Source organism: Brugia malayi (assembly GCF_000002995.4).
Source record: "Brugia malayi strain FR3 genome assembly, contig: Bm_v4_Chr4_scaffold_001, whole genome shotgun sequence".
NCBI classification, from domain to species: Eukaryota; Metazoa; Nematoda; class Chromadorea; order Rhabditida; family Onchocercidae; genus Brugia; species Brugia malayi.
The window spans coordinates 9,521,179-9,545,373 of NW_025062478.1; the positions used below are offsets into that span (position 1 = coordinate 9,521,179).

Genomic DNA, 24,195 nt, shown 5'->3' on the forward strand with positions numbered 1-24,195 from the left:
TTATTTACATAATGCCAAATTGTAGTTTTTACATGGCATGCGTGGTTCACTTTTAGCTATCGTAGTTTTAGCAATTACTTGCCTCCCTAGAACCTAGAATTTTAGACACAAATAATTGCAGAAGATGGATAATACTTGATCAAACAACTATTATCAATTGCTTTATGTAAATGGGTAGCAATTAAACCATAATAGATGCTAATTTTCTCTTTATTAGAGATAACCTACATGAATAAAACTGAATTTCAATTTTTCCTATTCTTCCAATAAATAACAAAGAGGTATTGATAGAGTCAGTCTCATTTGATCAATAAATTTGTTTTCATTGATCATTGAATTGTTTATGAGATAGCTATAAATGATACGCCAAATATTTTTGCATTATTTAATGAAAAAAATTACGAAATCGAAAAATTTCGAAAGAAAAAAATGTTTTTTTAACGATTTTCAAATATTTTAAAATATTTGATTTTTTTCAGAGGAAGAAAGACTCAGAAAATTGCATAGAACAATGCAAATATGTTTGTAATATAAATAAGTAACAAAATAACTTTTGTACAAAGTTTCCTATTAAAATTATTGTTGAGTTTTGATCTGAAAATATTGTAAAATGTCATTGCAAGCATGAATCTAATCTAAGACTTAAGATCAATTTAATCAATATGACCAAATTTACTACCATGTAGGTGAAGAAAATTTTTGTTACAGAAGAATTTTATATCAAAGAGCTTCTCCCCTTCTTTTTTTCTTTATCGCTTTCTAGCTAACATTTGTTTTTTCAGTGACAGCCATTAAGCAGTTCGTGAATTTGAAATTTTAAATATTAAGTTTTAATTTATACTCTGTAGATTAGATCTATTAGAGGAAAATAAATAAATAGTATAAATTAAAAAATCTGTTGGCAAAACTAATAAATATTATATGGGAGTTGATGATTTAATACCGATATTGTGTCAAAAATGCTTATTGTTTGCACTCTTATTTTCAATTTTGATTTAATATTAAAAACTAAAAAATAATTTTTTTTTTAAATTGAAAGAAATTATACTTTTATTTGCAGTCTTAATTCAATTTCTAATCTATTAAAAATTTGATAAACAAACGGACAAATTTCCATTTAACATTTCGAGCTATCTTGGTAGAATTTATAAGTTTCAATTAAAATCATTTACAAAAGAGATAGCATGTCCAGCGATAATGACATTTTTTTAGTTTTCTTTTTTAATGTCTTTTGTCTAATAGGCTGCTTATTCTATCAAATCAGTTTATCATTTGGAGAATTTCATTCACAATGTCACATTTTTTGCAAATATTTCTTTGATCATTGCAATTTGAAGAATCGATATCATAGTATATTGAATCTGTTATCACTTATTAGCTGTCTGTTATCATTTCTTGATTAGATAAGTAGCGCAATTGATGCCTTTTAGATAAAAAAGAAGGAAACAATAGTTTAGGAATACATAAAAATGGGAAAAATGATAATCAGTTAAGGAGTCTTTTGATTATTTCTCCTTAAATTTAATAAATTCATTTCATTTCAATTACCATTGGATTTTGAATTTATTGTTATCAATTAGCATTTATTCATCTTTCTGATAAATTTTAACTTTATGTTTTTATTTTTAACTTTTCATCATCTAAATTTTAGAGTTAAGTAGAGAAAGAGAAAATTTTGATTAAAATGGGCAAAATAAAGTCATTTGTATTACTTTAACTTTGATGAATAATTAATTGAGAATTATAAAAAAATATATATATTTTTTTGCTTCCTAAATTTGTTTGTTGATCCTATAAGTTGATCGTAAAAGATATTTTTTACATTTGAAACTATTTATCTGATTAAACAATATAATTTTCAAGTTTGATCCACTAGTCTTATACACAATCTTACAATCAATTAGTAAATGTTTTTCATTTTTTTTTTTTTTATATTTTAGAAATTGAAAAGATTAAAGCACAAAAAACAAAATTAAATCGAAATGAAATATACTACCCAATTTATTTACAGTTATGTATACTACGACGTAATAGAAGATAAACTTAAATTCAGATTTCTGTCTCTAATTTCCGCAATTGTCAAATATTTACTTAAAAATAGAACATTAAGATTAAATTCTTTTATCTGTTACTTAAATGACAAATAAATGCTTTCTGAAAATAATTTCTATTGTTGAATTACTTTTTTGAATTTATGTAATTATGCGCACATTAGATATATGTTATATAATTAAATGCAATAGATGTGTCACATGCAAATTTTATTTTTATTTAAACAATTTTTTTGAAATTATTGACATTATTTCATCTTACGGTGAAGTATAGGTATTAGTGTTGTCAAACAAGAAATGGCCAATAATCCGATATTAGAAGATTTACCGGAACTGAAGCAACTTTATCGTCCAGCATGTCGCGGTGGTAATTTGCTGAGAATACCTCGATATAATAAGGTAACACTTATATATTATTGTTTAATTCTCATATTTGCTAATAAAAATGAAAAAAAAAAAGTTATTTTAAAAAACGGATGTAAGCATAATATATATTATTATTTTATTTCGTACATTAATCTTTCTATTTTCATTTATAATTTTTAAGAAAAGCATAGCAATTTTTTTTCTGTTCTCTGATACATGATTAGTTTTTTATCTTTTGCAAATTTAACATTCCTTCTAAAAGAAAATTCTTTATTTGCTTTTCGTTAGTTTAAAATTTCGTGGAATTAATCAATGACCTTTAAAATTTAGTGAAGTTAATCGATGACCCTTAAAATTTAGTGAAACTAATCGATGATCTACCTTGCTAACAAAAAGCAATGAAAGAATAAACTCACGAAAAATGCAAACAGCAAAAAAAAAGCATGCAAAAAGCAAAGCGAACAAATGGCATGCAAAGTGCATAAATTTTAGAATAGAATAATAAGACAAATTAAGAAGAAAAAATGCAAGCAAAATAAGTTAATAATAAGGAAAAAGGCATGCAATATCAATAACAGCAATATAAAAATAAATAAAGTTGATGAAAAAAACATGCAAGATAAGTTGAATTAATAAAATATAATAAAAAATGCGCACAGTGAGCAAAAAAACATGGAAAAAAAGCAGGTCAAAGTTCAAAAGGCTATGTAATGTTGATAACAACGGTAGAATAATCAGCAAATTAGATAAACAGGCATGTAAAATAAAATTACTCAAAGTAAGAAAGGCATTAGCAAAGTGAGCAAAACAGCATGCAAAATAAAATGAGTTAGATTTAAAGAAAAAAACATGTAATATTAGAAATAATGATGGAATAATTAGTAAAGCAAGTCACAAATCATGTATAATAAAGTAAGTTAGTCAAATTAAGTAAAAAGCATGCAGTACTAGTGATGATAATAGAAAAATAAGTGAAATGATAAAAAGACATGCAAAATAGGTCAATTAAATTAATAATAAGGCATGCAATATCAGTATAACGATGAAATAATTAGTAAAGTAAGCGAGGGCATGCAAAACAAAATAAGTTATAGTAAAATAACATCAGCAATGTAAGTAATAAAAATAGAAAAACAGTGAAGTAATAAAAGGGCATGCAGAAAAAGTAAAAAAAAAAAACATGCAATATTAGTAAGAACAATGGAATAATTAGTAAGTAAGTAAGTAAGTAAAACAGCATGCGAAACAAGGTAAGTCATGTTAAGAAAAAAAAAATGCAATGTCAGTAATAATAATGGAATAATTAGTAGATAAGTAAAACAACATGCAAAATAAAATATGTCTGATTTAGCAATGCCAACAATATATATATATATTAAAATCACGAAAAAATTTCAGTCTGTTCCTATCCTATGGGTATAATAATTAAATAATGTTTCGAATGACAATTAAAATTTGGTTCAAAAAAATTAGAGAAGCATCCATGATTAAAATTCTTAATATTAGTTTTACAGAATGTAACACTGCACAGAGAGGTACAAAGCGTTATTTAAAGTTAAATCTAAAAATATTTTAATTTAATTTGCTAAACTTGTCAATTGTAAATCAGCTCATGATTAAGGAGCAAAGAAGTATCTGCAAATAGCCATAAATGCAAAAATTTCATCAAAATAATAATTCCAAAAACCTTCTTACTGCAACCATAAAGATCAAAGTATAAAGCATTATTTAAAATTAAGAGATATCATGTCTAAAAAGGAGTAGAGACAGAATTTCACATATCTAAAATGAATCAAATTTAAAGTGTAAATCTACACAAATTGAAATTAATAAATTAATAGAATCCAAGCCAAACATGAAAACAATTTCTAAAAAGCTATAAATGGTTTATAAATCTAAGTAATTTTTTTCTCCAATTCTTTAAACACAACAGTTATAAATAAAGCTGTAATTAAAAAATAAATAAGAATCTAGAAAAATAGCATCAATTAAATTGGATCAAAAACTGATCCTAAAAAATAGTTAAAAACCAATTAGTAACAATTATTAACCGCAAATAACAAATTGTAATTAAGAAATTAAAAAGAAGTAAGCAGTACTACAAAAAAAAGAAAAAAAAAAATAATTTTTAACTGCTAACTTCTACCTCATAAATAACAAAATCATAAATAATAAAAATGGATTCATCGATAGAAAAAAAGCAAAGCATGAAAAAATAATTGAAATAACCTTTAAAAAATTCTAAAATCAAGCTGTAAAAATAAGGACCAAGCAAACATTCCTGTTCTCCATTAAAAATCAGACCATTCAAATAAATCTAATTTTTTTTTGTTTTTTGCTTTAATAAACTGGGTTGAAAAAACGAAAAAGGAAAAAGTCAGCAAAAAAAGTAAGTGATAAATAATGAACAGATAAACTAATTAATAGAAACATAATTTAAAAAACACAAACAAACAATTATTTCTTTATTTTTTTCTTTTTTATTTTTTTTTTCGATTTCTTTTTACTTTTTTTTAAATTTTTTTTTTGTTTTTTTCTATTTTTTTATTTTTTATTCTTTTTTAAAATATTTCTTATTTTTTTAAATTTTTTTTTGGTTTTTTTTCTATCCTTTTATTTTTTTTTTTTTTTTTTGCTTTTTTCTGATATTTTTTATTTTCTTTCGAATTTTTTTTACTTTTTTTTAATTTTTTTTTGGTCTTTTTCTATTTTTAAAAATTTTTTTGGTTTTTCTATTTTTTTTTTACTTTTTTTCGATTTTTATTATTTTTTTTGGTGTTTTCTATTTTTAAAATTTTTTTTTTTGGCTTTTTTAATTTTTTATTGGTTTTTTTCTATTCTTTGTTTTTTTTTAAATTTTTTAATTTTTTCATACTTTTTGCTTTTCTTTAACTATTTAAATAAAACACATTAGAAACATTAAGAAAACTAGAAAACACAAAATTATAAAACAAAAACAAACATCAGCAGGCATATCGTAGGAATCTCAAACCATGGAACAATATCATAGATGACGATTCTTTGTAATTGCTAAACAATTTTAACCATTTTACCAGTGATTTTTTTACCATGAAATTCAAAAACGTTCACCGGAAGGACAAACAATAAATGAAAGATTTTCGAGACATACTGGTAAGATTAGAACTTAGAAATTAATGATTCGAAGCAAATAATTAGTAACATAAGCAATAAAGCTCAACAGTTCATAACCACAAAAACACAAAAATCAAAAACGAAGCTAGAAAACCTCAAAAAAAAACTTCAAAATCAGTGACCCAAAAAATGAAAAAATCCAGGATTAGTCGGTTAATTGAAAAAGAAATAAAAAAACTTGCGTCAAAATGAGGATCTCAGCGCTGAAGCGGGCGAATGTTGGGCAAGGATGGTTCTTCACAGGACAATGTTTCACTGGCAGAAATTGCATCACACTCGCGCACCTGAAAAAAAGTGCGGAGATTAACTGAGAACAAATAAATTAATACTTAATTGATACTTTTGATAACATTGTTTGAAAAGCGAAATTTTCACTTACTTGGAATGTAATAGTGCTGAGCCTCATCGCTTCTACCAGCCAGCTCGAGCCTTCTTCGCTTAGCAGCCCTTTCACATATAACAAACTTTGTGGCTTTGGGACACCATTCCAAGGCATGAAGTTCCATCGTGGCTGCTCTTTCTTCATCGGAGCTCGCATGCGGCATATCAATGAAATGGCCGCACTTCTGGCAAAAGCCTGAAATAAGTATATTTTAATAGGAAGTGTTTTACTTTGCAAATAAAGTTACCAATCACAAAACACTTAGAAATGAAGTGAAACTCACCATTCTGCCTGTGCATTTTGGCGGCATGGATTCGCCATCCTTTCAAGGTCCCAAATTCTTTCGGGCACATACCGCACTCTGAAAATATCATAGTAATATCAAGATGAAAATTGCTCATATAAGGACAATAAATTTAAAGTAAAGTTTTTAACTTTAGTCCAAAGAAGCAAAATGCAAAAAAAAAAAAACTGTAATTAAAAATTAAAAACTTAAAGAAAAACTGTAATTGAAGCAAATATAAAATTACCAATTGTAGCCGACCCGTCAGCATTTCGAATTACTGTGTACGGGTCGATCTCCGGTGCCACTAGTAGCTGCCGGTATTGAGGCGGTAAGCCTTCCACTACCGGCGGTTGGAAGGCTGCCGGACCGGATTGTACTGCGTCACAATCTTCTTATTCCACAACTGGAATGTGTATTGTTCGCGAACGCCTGAAACATATTTAAGACTTTTTAAAAAACTAGCTGCTATGAATTTAATTTTTTTTTATCCAACATGCTCATTTGCAAAGTGTACTATACTGTCCGCTATTCTTTGCTATTTCTTGGTTAGAAATGAAACTTACAGCACTATCTCGCGACTTCGTTCCACTTGTCTGCGCTTTGGGACTTTTGCAGGCGTTGCTGGTACCACTTCTAACACTTCCTCACTCGATTCCTGTGGTACCGGTCGCCACTCCATCATTGTCACCTCCTCCAAGCTCCCTTCATCGTGACCAGTGCCTGTTCTGGTTCATCATTTCGTATTGGCTGCTGCAGCTCAGCTTCTTCTCGTTCGAGGAAGTCAAGCACGAGCATTTCTTCATTATGGCGTTGTCGCTCCATTTCACGCTCGTGCTCCAGGAGTTCTCGGAACACTTCCAACTCCTCTTCCCTCCAACCTTGCCCTCAAATCATTAATCTAAAAAAAAAAAAAAAAATCATATGGTTAATGCAACTAACAACAAGTTCAAGAAGTAAATTAAACATCTACCACCAGTAAATTACATACGAGATTAAAAATAAACATACCAGGCCTGCCGCATTTCGTAAATGATCTTCCAACACTTTGAAGTACAGCGGTTCGTTGCGTAAATGATTCTTCAAATCTACCAAAGTTGGTAGATTTGGACCTTGCACTCTTTCATCCATAATCGCTAAAAAACTACACATATATAACTGACAAGCTGACAAATCATTTTAAACATTCATCTTATTAAAATGAATTTTTAAAGAATATAATAGGAAAGCAATGAGTAAAATTTATCCATTTGTATTCTTCTAACAATCATTCCTATTACATTTGTCCATGTAAATTGATCAGATTACAAAATTGCTACAATGTTCCAAGCACACAAATAGATACTTTAGTCATATTATTTTAAAAAAAGGAAAAGAAGAAAGTAATGAGTGGAACATACCTCTTAGCTCTGCAATGGATTATAGATTCATTATCATAGCTATATATATTTTGTAAATCACAGAAAGTCAAGAAAAAAACCTCAGCTGTACAGCATTTACACTTTTGGAAACTCCTTTAATTCCTTTAATTGGTAGATTAAAATACTGAAACTGTAAAATATGCAATGTCAATTAAATAATGTTTCAAGAATTGTTGAAAAATTAAACAAATTTTGTACAAGGAAATCACAGATTAAATTTCTTTGCAGTAATGGTGAAATCATTTCTCAGATAATTGGACATTGGTTACTTTTTTTCAATAAGTTCTTCCTCTGCCATACTATCATATTTCTCTTCTCCTTGTCAATTGAGTGTTTTGGGCTAAACATTATGTCATTGTCACCGATTATGCCAAACATTACTGCAAATTGTGACCTTTTTCTTCGTTGGCGCACTGAGTTCGTTTCAAGAAATTATATGCCTTAAAATTCAAATATTTTGCTATTAGTAAATCTTTTTCGTATTAGTAAGTCTTAAAATTTCTTTGGTTTTGAGTTATTGATTTTTTCTTTAATTGGTACAGTTTTTTGTTCGTTTATTTCTATATTTAGAGTGATTGTATTTTTTTTAGTTACTTATTTTTCTGCTTGCATTTGTTTTATCATCTGAAATTAGTATATTCTATTGTGGTAAGTCTATAACTTTAGTTATAATATTATCTCATGGCTATACTTCTGTATTAATATTTTATTTTATTGGATAATTTTATCACAAGTAAAAATGTTTTGTTAAAATATTCTGCTTTCTATGTTTTTTTTTTTCTTTTTTTTATATTTAAAGTCAAAACCCTTTTTTTTGTTGGTTAATTTGTGAATATTATGAAGAAATTCTGATTAAAATGTTATCCGCAAGGTCAAAGATCAGCAAGCAAAGTTATGTATATCTTCATTATGTCATACAAACAAAGGGCGTTAGTACTAACTTATCGTCAGTACTCAACATTTTAGCGCAAATACTTCAGCATCGGCGCACTTACTCACCCATTCACTCACTCACTTACTGGTAATTGAGTTTTATCAACAAACTTTCTCCACCTTCTCTCTCTTTTTCCCCTCTCTCTCTCTCTGTTTCTCCCTCTCTCTGTTTATGCCATAATTACCTCCCCTATGTTTAGAGATGTTTAAATTCACACTCTTTCTCACTTATTTTTGCATTTCTTAGCGATGTTTGTTTGTTTCATTCGTTGATGCTTTTTGTCCGCTAATTTTGTCATTCAATCTGTCCTCGTCTTTCATCAGCATAACACGAAAGGTCATCTAATTACATTGATTTCTCTAAATTTCGTACTCTTACATCCATATTTACCTTTTTTTTTTATGAAGTATTAAAATTGCAAAAGTATTGTCTGATAATATTTCCATGTATGTAAGCATTTTTGATTTTAATTTTTGACAATATCCGATACTACAGATTCTAATGCACTAAGCATTTTACAATTTATTGAAGCCTAACCAAATGATATAAAAAAATGATCGAATAATTTTTTATTCTTTAAATTTCATATTGACACAAAAATTCCATAACTTTTTTTTTTTCCTCATTATTTACATCTATCACATAAGTTATTAATGATTTATTAAAATGAACTTTTTTGTTTTGTTTTGTTTTGTTGATTTGCTTCTTATCGTCATTTTTTTTTCCAACCATTAAACGTGAAATAACAGAAATAATTATATATATGTATAAGTAATTGTATGCTTTCTAGCAACGGAATAAATTTGCACAAAGATAAATTTTTTCTTTTTCGAATTGAATTAATAATTTGAATAAGTTTTTTTTTATTTTACTTAAGATATGATTTTCTTTTTACACACATAAAAATATGGAATCTTTTTAAGTTGAATTTAATTTCATTTAGAAGAAAGAAAGTTTATTGGATCTATAGAAATCTATAAAGAAAACCATTTCATATAGAATGTATAAGCTACCTGTTGATACTAACCTATGAAACCAAACTTTCGAAATTTACTTAACATTTTGAAAGAAAACAAATCATACTAACACTAATGAGTTTTTTCTTTTTTTGAAGCATTCTTTTCTTTTTTTATGGCTCTATATTTCTTTTAGCTTCTTTACATCTAACTAAATAGCATGCTACACCATTTGTCAATTATCCATCCTTCAAATAAGTGCTACTTCAAAATTTAAAAAACGAAATCTTATACTTATTGCAATCAATATTGTTCTAATGATCTCATTTCCGCTTTGGAAAAGAAAAAAAAAATCAAGTGGAAATGGGAATATATTTGGAACGAAAGAATAAAATTTGACAGATTTTCATTTCAATTTATTCAGTAAAAAAAAAAAAAAAAAAAACATCGATTAACTAAAATACAATGAGTGACAAACATGTTGTTTGGAACAAGCAGGTTATTCTTAATTGAAAAAAAAAAAAAAGCTTTTTGAATTTGTTGTATTCTACTTTAAGCATCTTCTTGCTTCGTCTTTCTATTTCACCATCTTTTTTTTTCTTTCTTTTTTTTCCTTTTTTGCTTTGCCTTTTTTTCATTTCCCATTTGTTTATTTTAAATAGGAAAATTCATTCAAATGAGACGGGCAATTTTTTAGGTAATTTGATCGAATAAAATTTCAAAATTATCAAAAGCAGTCACATACACACTTTAATAGTTATATGATTTTATTTACAATTTATAATTTAAAAAAAATGAAACCTAATTATCTTGTCTATTATCTATCTCATTGCGATATATATATTTATGTATTAATCGTTATCATTTGTGATCTCTAAAACGAAGCAAACACTTTTCTTCTTTATTTCTCCTATTTTTTTTTGATGATATATTATTTAAATTTTGAGATATTTTATTACAAATTCAACTTTACAGATTAAATTTTTTGAAATTTACAAGATGGTTGCATTACTATCAATTTTTGCCGTATGGTTGACATTCTTCTCCATTTGCTTCACATTTTTACCAATGCAAGTTCTTTTTTAAATTTTAATCATTTAAAGAAATAAAAAAAAAAAAATTTTTTTTCAACATTACTAATTTAACTAATTTTTTTAAAATATTATTTGCAACAGTTAAAAAACTTAATTGATTTTTTCTTTTAGATTAGGTAATAATATTTTTATATTACCTCATCATTGTAACTTTGATAGCACACACTTTAAGCTATTCAGTTGCATTATTTCATTTTCAATATTAATTAACTTTTATTGTCATAGACTAAACTGTTCATTTTAGAAATCTAAAACAAAAAAAAGAAAGAAAGTGATGTAATATTCATCTCATATACTATAATATAAATTAATGATTCATATTTCAGGCTTCAAGTATTAAATTGGAGAAAACGTGGAACTGCTGATGGCTTCTCATCTATTAATCTTGTTTTACCTGTCCTAATGTTAGTTCTTTTTTTCTACTTTTTTTTTCTCTTAAAATTTTGTTGTGTATGTTTTTTTCTTAATTTTTGATCAGTACTATAGAAATTTTTATTGAAATAGCATATAATTAATTAAAAATATTCTTCTTGTATAACATATCAGCTAAAATGACACAATTCATAACATAATATCAAGCAAAGCTAAGAGCTATTTCAAATTTTAAAAATCTTTTTCATTATGTAAAATTATAAAATTATTGAATTCAAATAAACATACATTCCTTCTCTTTTCGAAGGCTAAATCCATCTTTTGCTATAAATATCATTTAAAAAAATATGAGCTATCATTTATTTATGAGCTAAAAATTAATCAAAAAATTTTTTGATCTCATTTTGCATAAGTATGAAGAAATAAAGTAAAGCAAAAACTTTATAACATAGATATTTATGAAAATACTTATATTTTCGGAAATGATTTTAATAATAATTTTAGGATGGGTTGTTGGTTACGACATGGATATATGACGAATGATTTTACAAATATTTTCATTAATACAATAAATTTGATTGTCTTTGTCGGTTATATCATTGCATTTGCATTTTATCAGCCTTGCCGAGTTAGTATTTCCGTACATACAAATTTGTATTATAATTTATCGCTTCGCAATACTTTTATCATTTTCATAATTTTAAAACTAAAATTAAAGCCAAAAAAAAAAAACAATTATGCAACTAAAAATCTTATTACAATAGAATAATCCAACTTAATGTTTATTTTATTCTAAGCTAATTAATCTGCTATCATTTTTCTACCTTAATGGCATTCATAATTTTTCGGAATTTTATAATAATGAAAAAAAAATTTATTAAGAATAACAAAGAACCTTAATTATATGGTATATTTAATACTAAAAAAAAACAAAGAAAAATTAAAGTTTTTAAAATTTATTGTATTTTTGATTTAGCGCTATTTATGCTTACAACTTTTTGCGCTCTTTTTCACCCTATTTTGCATCTTTTCTTATGTCAATTGGCAACCTAATGATGTAGCAGCTGATGTGATGGGTAGTATTGCCGCTGCTATGCAAATTATCAGTTTGGGTGGGCAAATCTATGAAATCGTAAGCTTATTTTCTCTTGTAAAATTTAGAAGAATGAAAATAAAAACACGAAAGTTTAAAATTAAAAATTAATATTTCTTATTATTATTATTTTTATTATTATTATTATTATTATTATTATTATTACTATTACTATTACTATTATTATAATTATTACTATTACTATTGTTGTTATTATTATTGTTTATTATTTACTATTATTATTACCATTATTTATTTATTTATTATTATTGTTATTATTATTATTTCTTATTAATTATTTATTATGCTATTTGAAATCTTTATAAAAAATTAAAATGATAAAGTTAGTAAATTAGAACTTAATAAATCGGCAAATCAGAAGTTGATAATTCCTTAGAACAAATATATTATACTGAAAATTTGAGCATTTCTGATAGTTTTGTGAAAAATCTGCAGTATTTTTGAATATCCTATAAGGTATCAAAAGATTTTATTTAATATTTCAATGCATTTTAGACTACAAAAAAGTTTTTATATAATGTCAATTGTTATTAATTATTTAGTAAAAAAGTTCAATGAGAGCAAAAAAAGAAAGAAAAAATGAATTTTATGGATCGGTAATGCATAAAAAAAGTTATGCATAAATCATCAAATTTTTATAATAATAATTTTTTTTTTCTTTTGTTACCTTAGAAACGTGCAATATCATTTGGTCATACGGAATTTATTCCGGCTGAAATGCAATTTGGAATCTTTTTATTGGCAATACAATGGACTATTTTTGGTATTTTGATTGATAATTACTACATTGCTGTAAGTTTAAGTATTTTTTAAAAGGTTATGAACTGAAAAATTTTTGGAATTTTAAAATCTTATAGCAAAAAGTAGTATTATCTCAAAAAAAAAATTAATATAAGTACGATATGAATATGTTAATGCTTTCTTGAAGCTGATAGAAAAAATTTTATTTACTTTTTTAAATTCATAATATTTTACTTCATGAATGAAAAAAAAAAAAAAAAAAAAAAAAAGCAATTCTTTCTTACAGGTTGCTAATTTTGCTGGATTTCTTGTAAATATTGCAACAATATCATTGTATTTCATCTATCCACCGCTTACTTGGAAAGTTCCAATTATTGGTACCGGACCACAGCAGAAGAAAACGGAATAGAAAATTTTCAACTGTTCAGGGAAAATTCTTTCAAAAAGAAAAAAAAATGAATTCAATTGCTTTAAAATCTATTTTGTTAAGAATTTTCTATAATCATTCATTATCCATTTATCATAATGAAACTTTAGTTTTAAATTCTTCATTAGGAATTTTTCTTTTAAAAAATTTTGTTTAAACAAATTATCATAATATGTAAGATTTTTAAATTAATCACAAGAATTGTTGTGATCATTTGCTTGTATGTAGTGTAAACAATATTAATAATATTTCAGGAATAAATTAATCTTTAAACAATAAATATTTCGCTTAGGATTGCTTTAGTAATTACTGTGGGTATTCAAAAAAAAAAATTTAACATTTATATATTTGTAACTTTTAATTTAAATAATTTTTGTCAAACAAATATTCTCATAATTGCAACTTATTTGTTATTCATACTTATTATTAAATAAATCTTGTATTTCTGTAAAATATAAATGTGTATTTTATGTATTTTAATGTATATTATAGTACAAACTATTTCAAATGTTTATTTTGTAAACAAATTCATTAATTTTTTTTTTTTTTTTTTGAAAATAAAAGAGGAAAAAAGAATACATTTGTTATCGCAAAAAAAAAGAAAGAAAGAGATTAAAAATTGTGGAATTTTAATACATAATAGAATTGTTGTGTAAAAACTGAAATTCAAAAATACATAAAAAAATATTATTTTCATTTTTTTAAGTTTTCCATTTAATGCATACGTTTAAATTTATTTTCATCTTTGTGGAGATATTAAAAACAATAAATTATACTGCAGTATGTAAATTTACCAAATTTATGATATATGTATACAATAGCATGAGAAAATACAGCATGTATTTTTTTTAATCAAAAAAATTAGGAATTAAATTTCATGAAAGCATCTTAATTATCATTTTGATAAAATGATATCTGAAAATAATTGTTTCTTTTTCAGGTTTATCATAAATAAATACGAAAGAATAATTTGTTGGAGGAAGAAATATTTTAAATTATTTTTTTTTTTTTTTAATTGGATTAAAACAATTAAAATTGAACACATAAGGATAGTTGGATAATTTATAAAAAAATTTCTTTTTTTGTTATCTTATATATTTTCTATTGCAAATAAATTCATAAATTTAACCTTTTTGCAAAAGATTAAAAAAAAAAAGAATATCTGTTAGTAAACAGAAAATTCGTAAGTAAACAAACAAAAAAAAAAAAAAAACTGAAAAAAAAAGGATTGAAACATTTGTAATTTTATCTTCCATCTCTCATTTTAAGCAAATATTTAAAAAAAGAAAACATATTAAAATATTGCAATATTTGAATGCTTTATTTAATTCTAATCTTTTATTTTTTTTTAATCTTTTATCATAAATCTTTTAACTTAATTATTAACAGGTAATTTAAAAAAAAAATTTAAATAAATTATCACAAAAAAATTACAATTTCACTATCATTGTCATTATCATTATGAGAAATTATCATTTCATATGAATTATACATAACTCATACAAAAAAATTTTGATAATATTTTAAAATAGTATCAAAAATTTCAACAATAAATTTAATTTCATTTATCTATTACTCAAAATGTTTCATACTTTTTAGCACAGTATTTAAATTAAATGAAAAAAAAAAAAAGACAACTTTTCCATTGTCTTGTTTATCATACTTTTTAAATTAAATTATAATTTTCATTGTAGCAAAAATTAAAATACAAGAAATAATTGTAAGCAAAGAATTAGTTTGCGTTGCAATATTTGGCTTTGTTGTAGGAGATATTATAGCTGTACAATTGCTACATGTTTTATAGCAATAAATTTTTGCAATATTTGAATTTTTTTTACATGCATCAACTTTTTTAAGCTTTGTACAATTTATCCATCGATCCGAACATTCTGAAATAAAAAAAGAAAAAACAAAAACATTTTTTTTTTATTTTCTTTTTTAAAATTTTTTCAGCAATAATAATTGTTAAATAATTTATATATTTGCAATTTTTCATTAATACTACTGAAGAAAAAAAAAAAGATGCAATCAGATTAATTTCAAAAATGATAATTTTGCTAAAACTAGTGATAAATTATATATAAAACTTTGCAAATTGTTATGGAAAGAATGAAAAGTTATTATGAAAAAAATGATGAATTTTTTTTTTAATGAAAAATTATCTTCCAATGTTATTTTTTTTCTTTTTATTTATTATTATTTTTTTTTAAAACATTTTATTGGTCAATTTTTTTTGTATTATTAAAAATGCTAAATACAATTTGCTGTTAAAATTAATAAAAAATATAAAATATTAATTTTTAATTTTGAATAAAAATCATTCTCTATAAATGATTAATTTCACTAGTAGTTAAGAATATTTTAATTAGAATAATAAAAATTACTTAATTAATCTTTGATATTATTATCTAAAATGAATGCATAAATGTTTTATAGCTTTTGTTGTTATCTCTATTAAACTTTTATCATTCCATTCTTATCAGAATAACTTACATTCATGCATAATCTTTTATTTTAAACTTTCATAAACAAGAAATATTTTTCATAGTTAGAAAATATCTTAAAATTTTAAAGGTAATGAAATGAAATGGATGCCTTCAGTTGGAGTAACAGTAGTGATATCATTATTATCAGTAGTGATATCATCATCACATAAACCACATGTTGCAAGGCAAAATTTGTTAGTTTTTGTTGAAGAGCAAATATCGATTGCCGTAATATTACAAAAGTTAGATTCATCTTTGCACTCTGAAATAGTATTCAAATTTAATTTAAATCCTTTACATCTCTTATTTAACAAATTTTTTGTGCTATGAAGTTAATTAAGTCAAAATTTTACATTAAATTAAAAATAGGAAAACATTAAATTAATAATAAAACTAAAAAAAATTAAAAAATTAATTAGTGAAGAAAATTAAATTAATAAAATGTGTTGAAAATTAATAAAGTTAGAAAATTAAAAAAAAAATTTTTTTCGAGAGATTTATCGGATTTAACTAACTGAAAAAAAAGGATCTGAATTTAATTGATGCATTACCAAATGAAGATACTTATTTGCAATTTACTGGAATACTAAAATCAAATCATTGAAATTAGTTATTTTCAAAATTATTGAAAATTTTTTTTCACAAATAACAATAATTAAATTCTATGTGACATTTTTTTCTTAAGTAAGAGTATGCTAGAGAAGAACAAAAAAGTTAAATTATTATAATTAGCTCAGAAATTTGTTTCGTTAAGACAGAAATATTAGCAATTTTAAAATATTTTAAAAAGTGCAAATAAATAGAAAAGTGAATAAGAAAGGGGGAATTTATTCAATTTATATTAAAATTTTAACAAAAAACAAAATGTCAAACAAGAATTTATCAAACCTTTTGCATTACAGTAGACAAAATAAATGAGCGATATAGCAAATCCTATTGGGTAGAACATTTCCTGTAATTTACCAAAAAAAAAAAAAAAAAAAAACGAAGGGTAAATTTCAATATTTATTAAACATTCCCTTAGCGTTATTATCATTTCGATTAAATTTATACAAAATATAATGACAGAATTCTACTAATCAAATAAATAATTATTACTCAAATAAAGAAAAAAAAGAAATACAAAAATCTTAAATTAATCTTAAACAATTTAAAAACAATTTCAATGAAATAATTTTTTAAATTAATTGTCACTTTCTTTTGTATTATTGTCCGTATTTCTGGTAGAAAACTGATAGATAAATATGAATTAAATTTAAGAGTATAAATCGAACAAATAATCATAGCATTTTATTTCGTTTTGAAATTATCATCACAATTTATTATTTATATATCTAATAGCTAAACAATATTTAATAGCTGAATTTTAAAAAAATTAAAAAAAAAAAAATCACAATCACCGACTCAATTCATGTTAGCATTAAACTGTCACCTCTCATTGTCACCTCTCTACTATTGATGACTATCACTGCTTTTTTAACTCCTCTTCACCTTTCGTTTTTTTTTTTTTTTTTTCAAACGATTTTGTCTGAATACTATGTTAAATGTTTAAATTTTATTTATATAAACCTTGAATCATATTCCAAATATTTGTTGTCATCAATCAAAAAAAAAAAATATTATGTGTCACTCATGAATGTATGTATGTATGTGTGTATGTGTGATGTTAATGTATGTGTATGCATGTATGTATGTGTGTATAAGTTTAAACCTATATGATTCAGCTGTTCAAATTCAAATTTAAAATTTTTTCCTATCAAATTTGTCACAAAAATTAGAAGACATGGATATATTATAAAATCTTTTTGATTTTTTTTCTTTTTTTCGAAAAAAAAAATTTTTTTTGAGAGAAAAGAAAATTGCTAAAATCTAAAAATGCTATAATATATCATAAATGCAATAATTTAAATATGATAATAATAAAAAAAATCAAAAAAAAAAACACCGACAATTTGTGTTTTATTGATAAATTATTACTTTCATTATAAATGCAAAGGAGAAGGGAATGTAACTTAGAATAAATATTGTTAAATTAGAATAAATATTCATATTTAATCCATCATTTCCAATTAATTTTAATTATTTAATTTTTATTAATGTGAGAAAAAAAGATGGAAGAATCATAAAATAAATAGAAACATCTAGAAAGTGAAGAAAAGATGAAATATTAGTATTATCTCATTCCCTAAATGTCAAATTGAATGTTTATTTAACTTTTAGTAAATAAATCAACAATTCATTTATAATAAAAATTGTTTACTTTTTTCATTTTTTTTTCCAAACATTTAAATCGATTTTAAAAATTTTTAAGAATATTGCAACTATCTGTTTATTATCCAGTATATTTTGTTATCAAATAAATATTTCTAGCATTATTGTAATTTCAGAAATTTTAAACTTATTACATTTGTTAAATTAATTAAAAATAACTTTACTATGCTATAAAATTTGTAACTACAATCAGACACTTAAATAATTAGCACAAAAAAGATTGTTATTAGCAGTAAGCTTTACTAACTTAAAATTTTTAATTAAAATCAAATAAGTTTACAGAAATAAATTAAACGATTTATTATTGATGAAAAAATGAATGCTTTACTAAGAGCAAAGATAAGTTTGTAAAAATGGTAACTTTTTGAAAGTTACAAAAATATTTGTCTCATTGCTTAAAATCTAAAATTATAATCTTTTTCATAAGCATATTTGAATGTCTTCAAAAGAATTTTTATAGGGAAAAGTGAACAAAACAACAGTTATCACTAAATTGGTAAATACATTAGCACTAATTTTACTGATAAAATTTGCTCTTGGCATTGATGCTAAATGCCAATCTATCTAATAATATCTATTAGTGTTCAATAGTTCTTTTTTTAATTTTATTTTTCCATTAATTTAATCAAATAAATATTTTTAAAATCGATCAAAGAAATTAAATCAATATTGTTAGATCATTTTGGAATCTAAGATACAATGTGATAGCATATAACATTTGGTATTTGAATTGAAAATTTGAAATTCATTATATATTACAAAATTCGAAATAGTATTGAAATTGTACTGAATTGGATAATTCATTAAATATTACAAAAATAAAAATAGTATTGAAATGATACCGAATTGGATAACTCATAAAATATTACAGAATTAAAAATAGTATTGAATTAGTGTTACTATAAAAAGTAGTGCTGAAATAGTAAACATAATTAAAAATAGTATTGAAATGGATAATATATATTGCAAAATTAGAAATAATTTTATTAAGCTATAAAATTTTGTAGTTGCAAACAATATTAAATTATTTTGATGATTCTACTAAGAATGCATAGTATTATAGTTTGCCATCATCTAGAAATATAGTTTATTTGAGAATTAATAAACTTTTACAAATTCTACATTTGCTTAAATAAACAATTTATTGACAATTATATTCAATATGATTTAATTTATCTTATTTAATTTAATTTATTGAATTTAATTTATCTTATTTAATGCTTATTTCAGTCTTATTTTACTAAGTGCATTAAGGAAAGCTATCATAGAATCGACTAAAATGTCAATTATTAATAATTTGTGGAATGCAAAATTTATTATAGTTCTTTTTTTTTTTTTTTAATCTGACACTATAATCTTTTCGAATATAAATTTTTGATCTCATAATTTTTAAATATGAAGTTGATCGATTAACAATAAAATTTTTTTTTTCGACTTTTTCTACAATATAATAATGATAAAAGAGAAAAAAATTCAAATGTAATGTTTGCAAAAAAATTGAAATGAAAGATAAATATGGAATGTTTTTTAAAAAAAAAATTAGTAAATCGATTAAAAATATATCTTTTTTAAATTTACTTAAGAAAACAATCCAATACTGGTATTGTTGATATGAATTATCCGATGATACTTTGTATGAATGAATTACGAATTAAAAAAACAAAATATTAAAAAAGATCAATGATTTATTTGTAGGACAAGAAAAAGTAAAAAATTAAATAATCATTTTCCTTCATTTTATTAACTTTGTTGCCCATTTTGAAATATTAATTAAATCCAAAAATTTAATGATTTTTAAATTTAAATTTTGTTTAAAAAATATTTCAAATTTTTCAGTTCTGAAAGTGAAATGCTGATCTTTTAGTGACAAATGATTATCAATAAAATTTAAACTATTCAATGAATCGTTACATTAATCATACGATTGTAAACTAATTAAACCTTTTTTTGATTTATATGATGCATAACTTTATTTTATAAAATTTACTCATTTTTAATGATTCAGTAACAAATAAACAAAATTGAAAAATTTCTAATACCAAAAATTTGAATTATATTTTAAGAATTAGTATGATCGAGCTATTAAAGTAATTAAATTAATAAATTTTTCTTTATATTATAGTTAATATTAAATGGTTATCTGTGCAGTAATTAATAGTTTAGTGCATTTTAATGAATTTAATTTACTTTTGTATTTCAATTTACTTTTGTACTTCAAATTCGAGTAAGTAATAACAGTCAACATGAAAAGTTTATTAATTTTATCAAAAATACAAATTATTCAGCGATTAAATTGTTCTAAAATTATTCATTTAATATTATTTTATTTGCATTGTTGACAACGTAAACAAAATCCATGCGTAATTGGTCCCATAATCCATCCGACAAATGTGCATAGTGATTGCAATGGTTGACATAAATGTGAACATTCTAAAATAGTTTATTAAATATTTTGTGACAAATTAAAAATTGTCGTTTATTAAAAAATAAAAAGAAAAATATGAATTTTGCTTGTTTTTTTTTTTGTTTTTTGTTTAAAATGGGAAAGAATAATGGAATAGAAAAAAAAGCAATATTTAAATTAAACTAATAAAATAGTAGTATTAAAAATATTAAAATTAAATTTGGATTTTTTTAAAATTTGTTTAAAAAAGAAAAAATTCCTAAGATTATATCACTCTAATTTCAGATTATATACCAATTTCATTTGGTATATTTACTTCTCAATATTTAATTATCTATTATTGATTATTGACTGATCGATCATTTTTTCATATCATGATTTCTTCTAGACAAATCAAATGATAGTCTTTTTAATTCCACACTAATTAATCTTTTATTTTCAATCAATGTTACTGTTAGTTATATTCATTCAAAAATTTTTGAGTTATTTACTAATTTTTTTCGAACAAAAATTTCACATCAAAAATTTTTATACTATTATTTACTTAAAATAAATTGTAAAGTAAAAAAAAAAAAATGGAAAAGAGAAAAGATTGAATATTTTTATACCTTCTGGTGTTGGCATCGAATCATTATCACAAAATCCGCATGTTTTAGCGCATAGTTCTTTAGCTAATGCATTTGTACAGTTCATATTACTTTTGCATTTACTATATTTGTCCTCACAGACTGAAAAAGGAAAAAAAAACTGGAATAGATTATATCCGGAAATTACTACTGTAGAACATAAGAAAGCTTCCTGATAGTTTATATCATAATTACTGTAGCAGATTACTGTAGCGGGAGTTGTCATACAGGTATTACTGTAGCTGTCGTTACTGTCGTAGAATTTTTTGTGAAATATTTATCGTCTAAATTTAATTTTTCTAACAACTGCGCTATGTTTATAAGCATACCGGGAATAGTAGATGCAGTAGATGGTGTTGTTCCGCAAAAACCACATGTTCTGGCGCAAATATCATTAGCTATTGGAGTAGTGCAAATTGCACTTTCACATTGGTTATATAAATCCTCACAAGCTGCGATGAATGGAGAATTTATTGCAAATATCTGTCTTGCAAATTTTAATTGAAATTTTTTTATGACAATTTTTGCATAAGCTTACCAGGTGTTACTGTCACAAGAGGTGTTGTTCCGCAAAAACCACATGTTCTGGCGCAAATTTCTTTTGACATTGGAATTGTGCAAACTGTATGATCGCATTGATCGAATAAGTCATCACAAACTGAAAATTATTTAAACATTTTGGATTAATGAAAAAATTCTTTTATTTAAATATTTATCGTTTAACTTTTTTTTTTCTCGATACAAGCTTACCAGGTGTTACTGCTGTAGAAGGCGCTACTCCGCAAAATCCACATGTTTTGGCGCAAATTTCACTAGCTATTGGCATAGTGCAAATTGTACTGTCACATTGATTGTATGCGTCATCACAAACTCAAAAATGTTAAGAATTAGTGAAGAAATATTTGCAAATACACTATCAAATTTAAATTTTAAATTTGAAAAAAAAGTTTGAGAATTTAAGATTTTCAAATTTAAAACTATTCAAAATTAAAACTAATTAGCTTTTCTGAATGCTTACCAGGTGTTACAGCCGTAGAAGTTGTCATTTCACAAAATCCGCAAGTTTTAGCGCAAATTTCTTTTGCCATTGGATCAGTGCAAATTGTGCTTTCGCACTGATTGTACATATCTTCACAAACTGAAGAAAAAAATAATGAAAAACTTAAATTTCATAGATTTATACAAATATTTCTGATAATTGTTGCAGAATTTCAGTTATTAAATCATTGAAAATTATGCAAACACTTTTTGACCAAATTAATTCAATGACTGTATGAATTTTCATATTAATTTTATGAATTAGATAATTATATAAACCTTTATATTAATTATTGTTGTGTTAATTATATTAATTCAATAAATATATTAATTTTTACATCTTGAAAACGAAGTAAAGCACACATTACAATAAAAATTTTCAATAACAATCTATTATAGTGTCAACTTTCAGATAGAATTTTCGAGATTACTTTTGTCATCAATAATAAATCTGATCAATTTTTCTGCCCTTCTGATCATTTGGAAAATGGTAATTATTAATTTTTGCAAAAAGCTTTTACATTATACAAATTATATTCTAATATATTTTGAATTACTAGTTTCATAAAGTTAGATAATTGTTACAACTTCAAATACAATTAAATAAATCTAATTATTTCGGAATCAATCACTTCCTAAATCATAATTATTAATTGCTAATTAAAACTTAATTTTATCATAATCATTAATCGGTAATTGAAATTAAATTAATGCTTTCATATTGTAAAAAGAAAAAAAAATGAAATATTCAAAGAATGACCTTGATTTGCAGCAAATGCGAGTGTTATAAAAATGATAGACATAGTTGCAACAATATGTGAAAACATTTTTCGCTGATATTTGTTTCCTATAAAAAATATTAAAATTGAAAAAATATTTGTCAAAAAATATTTATTATTATTTATGCAATTTTTATCTAAAAATTATTTTATTTCCTATATTTGTAATTGGAATTAGTCCTTATTATTGCCAAAAATGGGCATAATATTAGTGATTAAAATGATAAAATTTTATAAATTTTTATTATTTAAAGCATCAATAATTTAAAAATAAAATTAATTTTAGTAAATATAAAATTTAAGAAAAAATAAATAAAACAAATAATATTTATAATAAATAGATTATTTATTAGAATTTATTATGAAATATACAGCTTATTTATAGCATTAATGATTTTATAAGTCCTTATTGCAGCAACAATAAGCATTAATAACTTAACAAACAATTAATTTTAATAATTATTAAGAGAATTTAAAAATAAAAAATAAACGATTAACAATTATTAGCTGTTTAATTATGAAATGCATTAATTTTTAAGTTTAACAATAAGATTAAAATTTAAAATTATCAGCGAAACTAATATTATATTATGCAAACATAATAAAATTTTTTCTTTTTAGGAACGAATGAAATGAATAGCAAATGCTGTGATAATTTAAACCAAAGGAAAATCATTATCATACAATCATTATCATAACAAAAAGCACTGATATGTTTGAATGAAAAAAAAAGAGGAAAAGAGCCATTGATATCCATCGTTATCATCATCATTAATGATGATAATACATGAAACTTACATAGAATTTATTATGTTTCTCTTAAAAAAAAGCAGCCAATAGTATGAAAGGTTTATTTTTCTCGAATTTTATTTGCTTTATTGATAATATGATTCAATTTAGTGATAAAAAAAATTTTTTGTCCTTATCAATGATTGAAAGTATTGAATTTAATTGAGTACATTTTATCAATTCTTTTTTTTTTTCCTTTGAACAAAAATTTATCTGTTGCATATTTAGGAAATTTGTTAGAATACATACGCATCATTTTAATTTTTTTTCTGTATTTCCTTCCTTTTTTTTTTAAAAAAAAAAAATTTATTTCCGGAATGATTCAACTAAAATAAAAATGAAAATGATAAATTAGCTAAAAGATTTTTTTTCTTTAAATTTTAATAATTTTCATTTAATATTTAAATTTTATATATTTAAAATAAAAATTTATCACAGATATTATTGTATCGTAGTACAATTACTAATAATTATTGATAAGAATGTATGAATAAATGAAATTGTTTCG

At 23.5% G+C, this 24,195-nt stretch overlaps 5 protein-coding genes and 1 non-coding gene across 7 annotated transcripts; 2 read left to right on the forward strand and 4 right to left on the reverse strand.

Moving 5' to 3' along the window:
* Positions 1 to 5,840: 5,840 nt before the first annotated feature.
* Positions 5,841 to 6,920, reverse strand: Bm10667 (Uncharacterized protein; the record flags this gene model as incomplete). Its single annotated transcript, XM_043082245.1, has 5 exons — positions 5,841 to 5,854; positions 5,950 to 6,147; positions 6,236 to 6,313; positions 6,517 to 6,614; positions 6,802 to 6,920. The coding sequence occupies 5 exons, from the start codon at positions 6,918 to 6,920 to the stop codon at positions 5,841 to 5,843; spliced, it is 507 nt and encodes a 168-aa protein (XP_042938179.1).
* Positions 6,921 to 7,061: 141 nt separating this feature from the next.
* Positions 7,062 to 7,366, reverse strand: Bm18168 (Uncharacterized protein; the record flags this gene model as incomplete). Its single annotated transcript, XM_043082246.1, has 2 exons — positions 7,062 to 7,136; positions 7,247 to 7,366. The coding sequence occupies 2 exons, from the start codon at positions 7,364 to 7,366 to the stop codon at positions 7,062 to 7,064; spliced, it is 195 nt and encodes a 64-aa protein (XP_042938180.1).
* Positions 7,367 to 10,545: 3,179 nt separating this feature from the next.
* On the forward strand, positions 10,546 to 13,276 carry Bm5005 (Uncharacterized protein; the record flags this gene model as incomplete). Its single annotated transcript, XM_043082247.1, has 6 exons — positions 10,546 to 10,616; positions 10,967 to 11,044; positions 11,517 to 11,640; positions 11,989 to 12,144; positions 12,799 to 12,918; positions 13,154 to 13,276. The coding sequence occupies 6 exons, from the start codon at positions 10,546 to 10,548 to the stop codon at positions 13,274 to 13,276; spliced, it is 672 nt and encodes a 223-aa protein (XP_042938181.1).
* Positions 13,277 to 14,965: 1,689 nt separating this feature from the next.
* Bm816 (Uncharacterized protein) lies at positions 14,966 to 16,729 on the reverse strand (the record flags this gene model as incomplete). Its single annotated transcript, XM_043082248.1, has 3 exons — positions 14,966 to 15,183; positions 15,890 to 16,042; positions 16,669 to 16,729. 3 exons carry the CDS (start codon positions 16,727 to 16,729, stop codon positions 14,966 to 14,968), a joined length of 432 nt encoding a protein of 143 aa, XP_042938182.1.
* On the forward strand, positions 16,299 to 16,361 carry Bm16821. The gene has a single exon (XR_006228112.1). It is a non-coding gene; the product is annotated as a small nucleolar RNA Bm16821 (small nucleolar RNA).
* A 3,645-nt stretch (positions 16,730 to 20,374) lies between the features above and the next one.
* Bm7941 (ShTK domain containing protein) lies at positions 20,375 to 22,946 on the reverse strand (the record flags this gene model as incomplete). Of its 2 annotated transcripts, XM_001891532.2 has the most annotated exons (7): positions 20,375 to 20,481; positions 21,064 to 21,183; positions 21,411 to 21,533; positions 21,620 to 21,739; positions 21,832 to 21,951; positions 22,100 to 22,219; positions 22,880 to 22,946. In XM_001891532.2, the coding sequence occupies 7 exons, from the start codon at positions 22,944 to 22,946 to the stop codon at positions 20,375 to 20,377; spliced, it is 777 nt and encodes a 258-aa protein (XP_001891567.2). The 2 variants fall into 2 exon arrangements, with proteins under 2 accessions (XP_001891567.2, XP_042938183.1); XM_043082249.1 differs by lacking the exon at positions 21,411 to 21,533.
* Between the last annotated feature and the right edge of the window lie 1,249 nt (positions 22,947 to 24,195).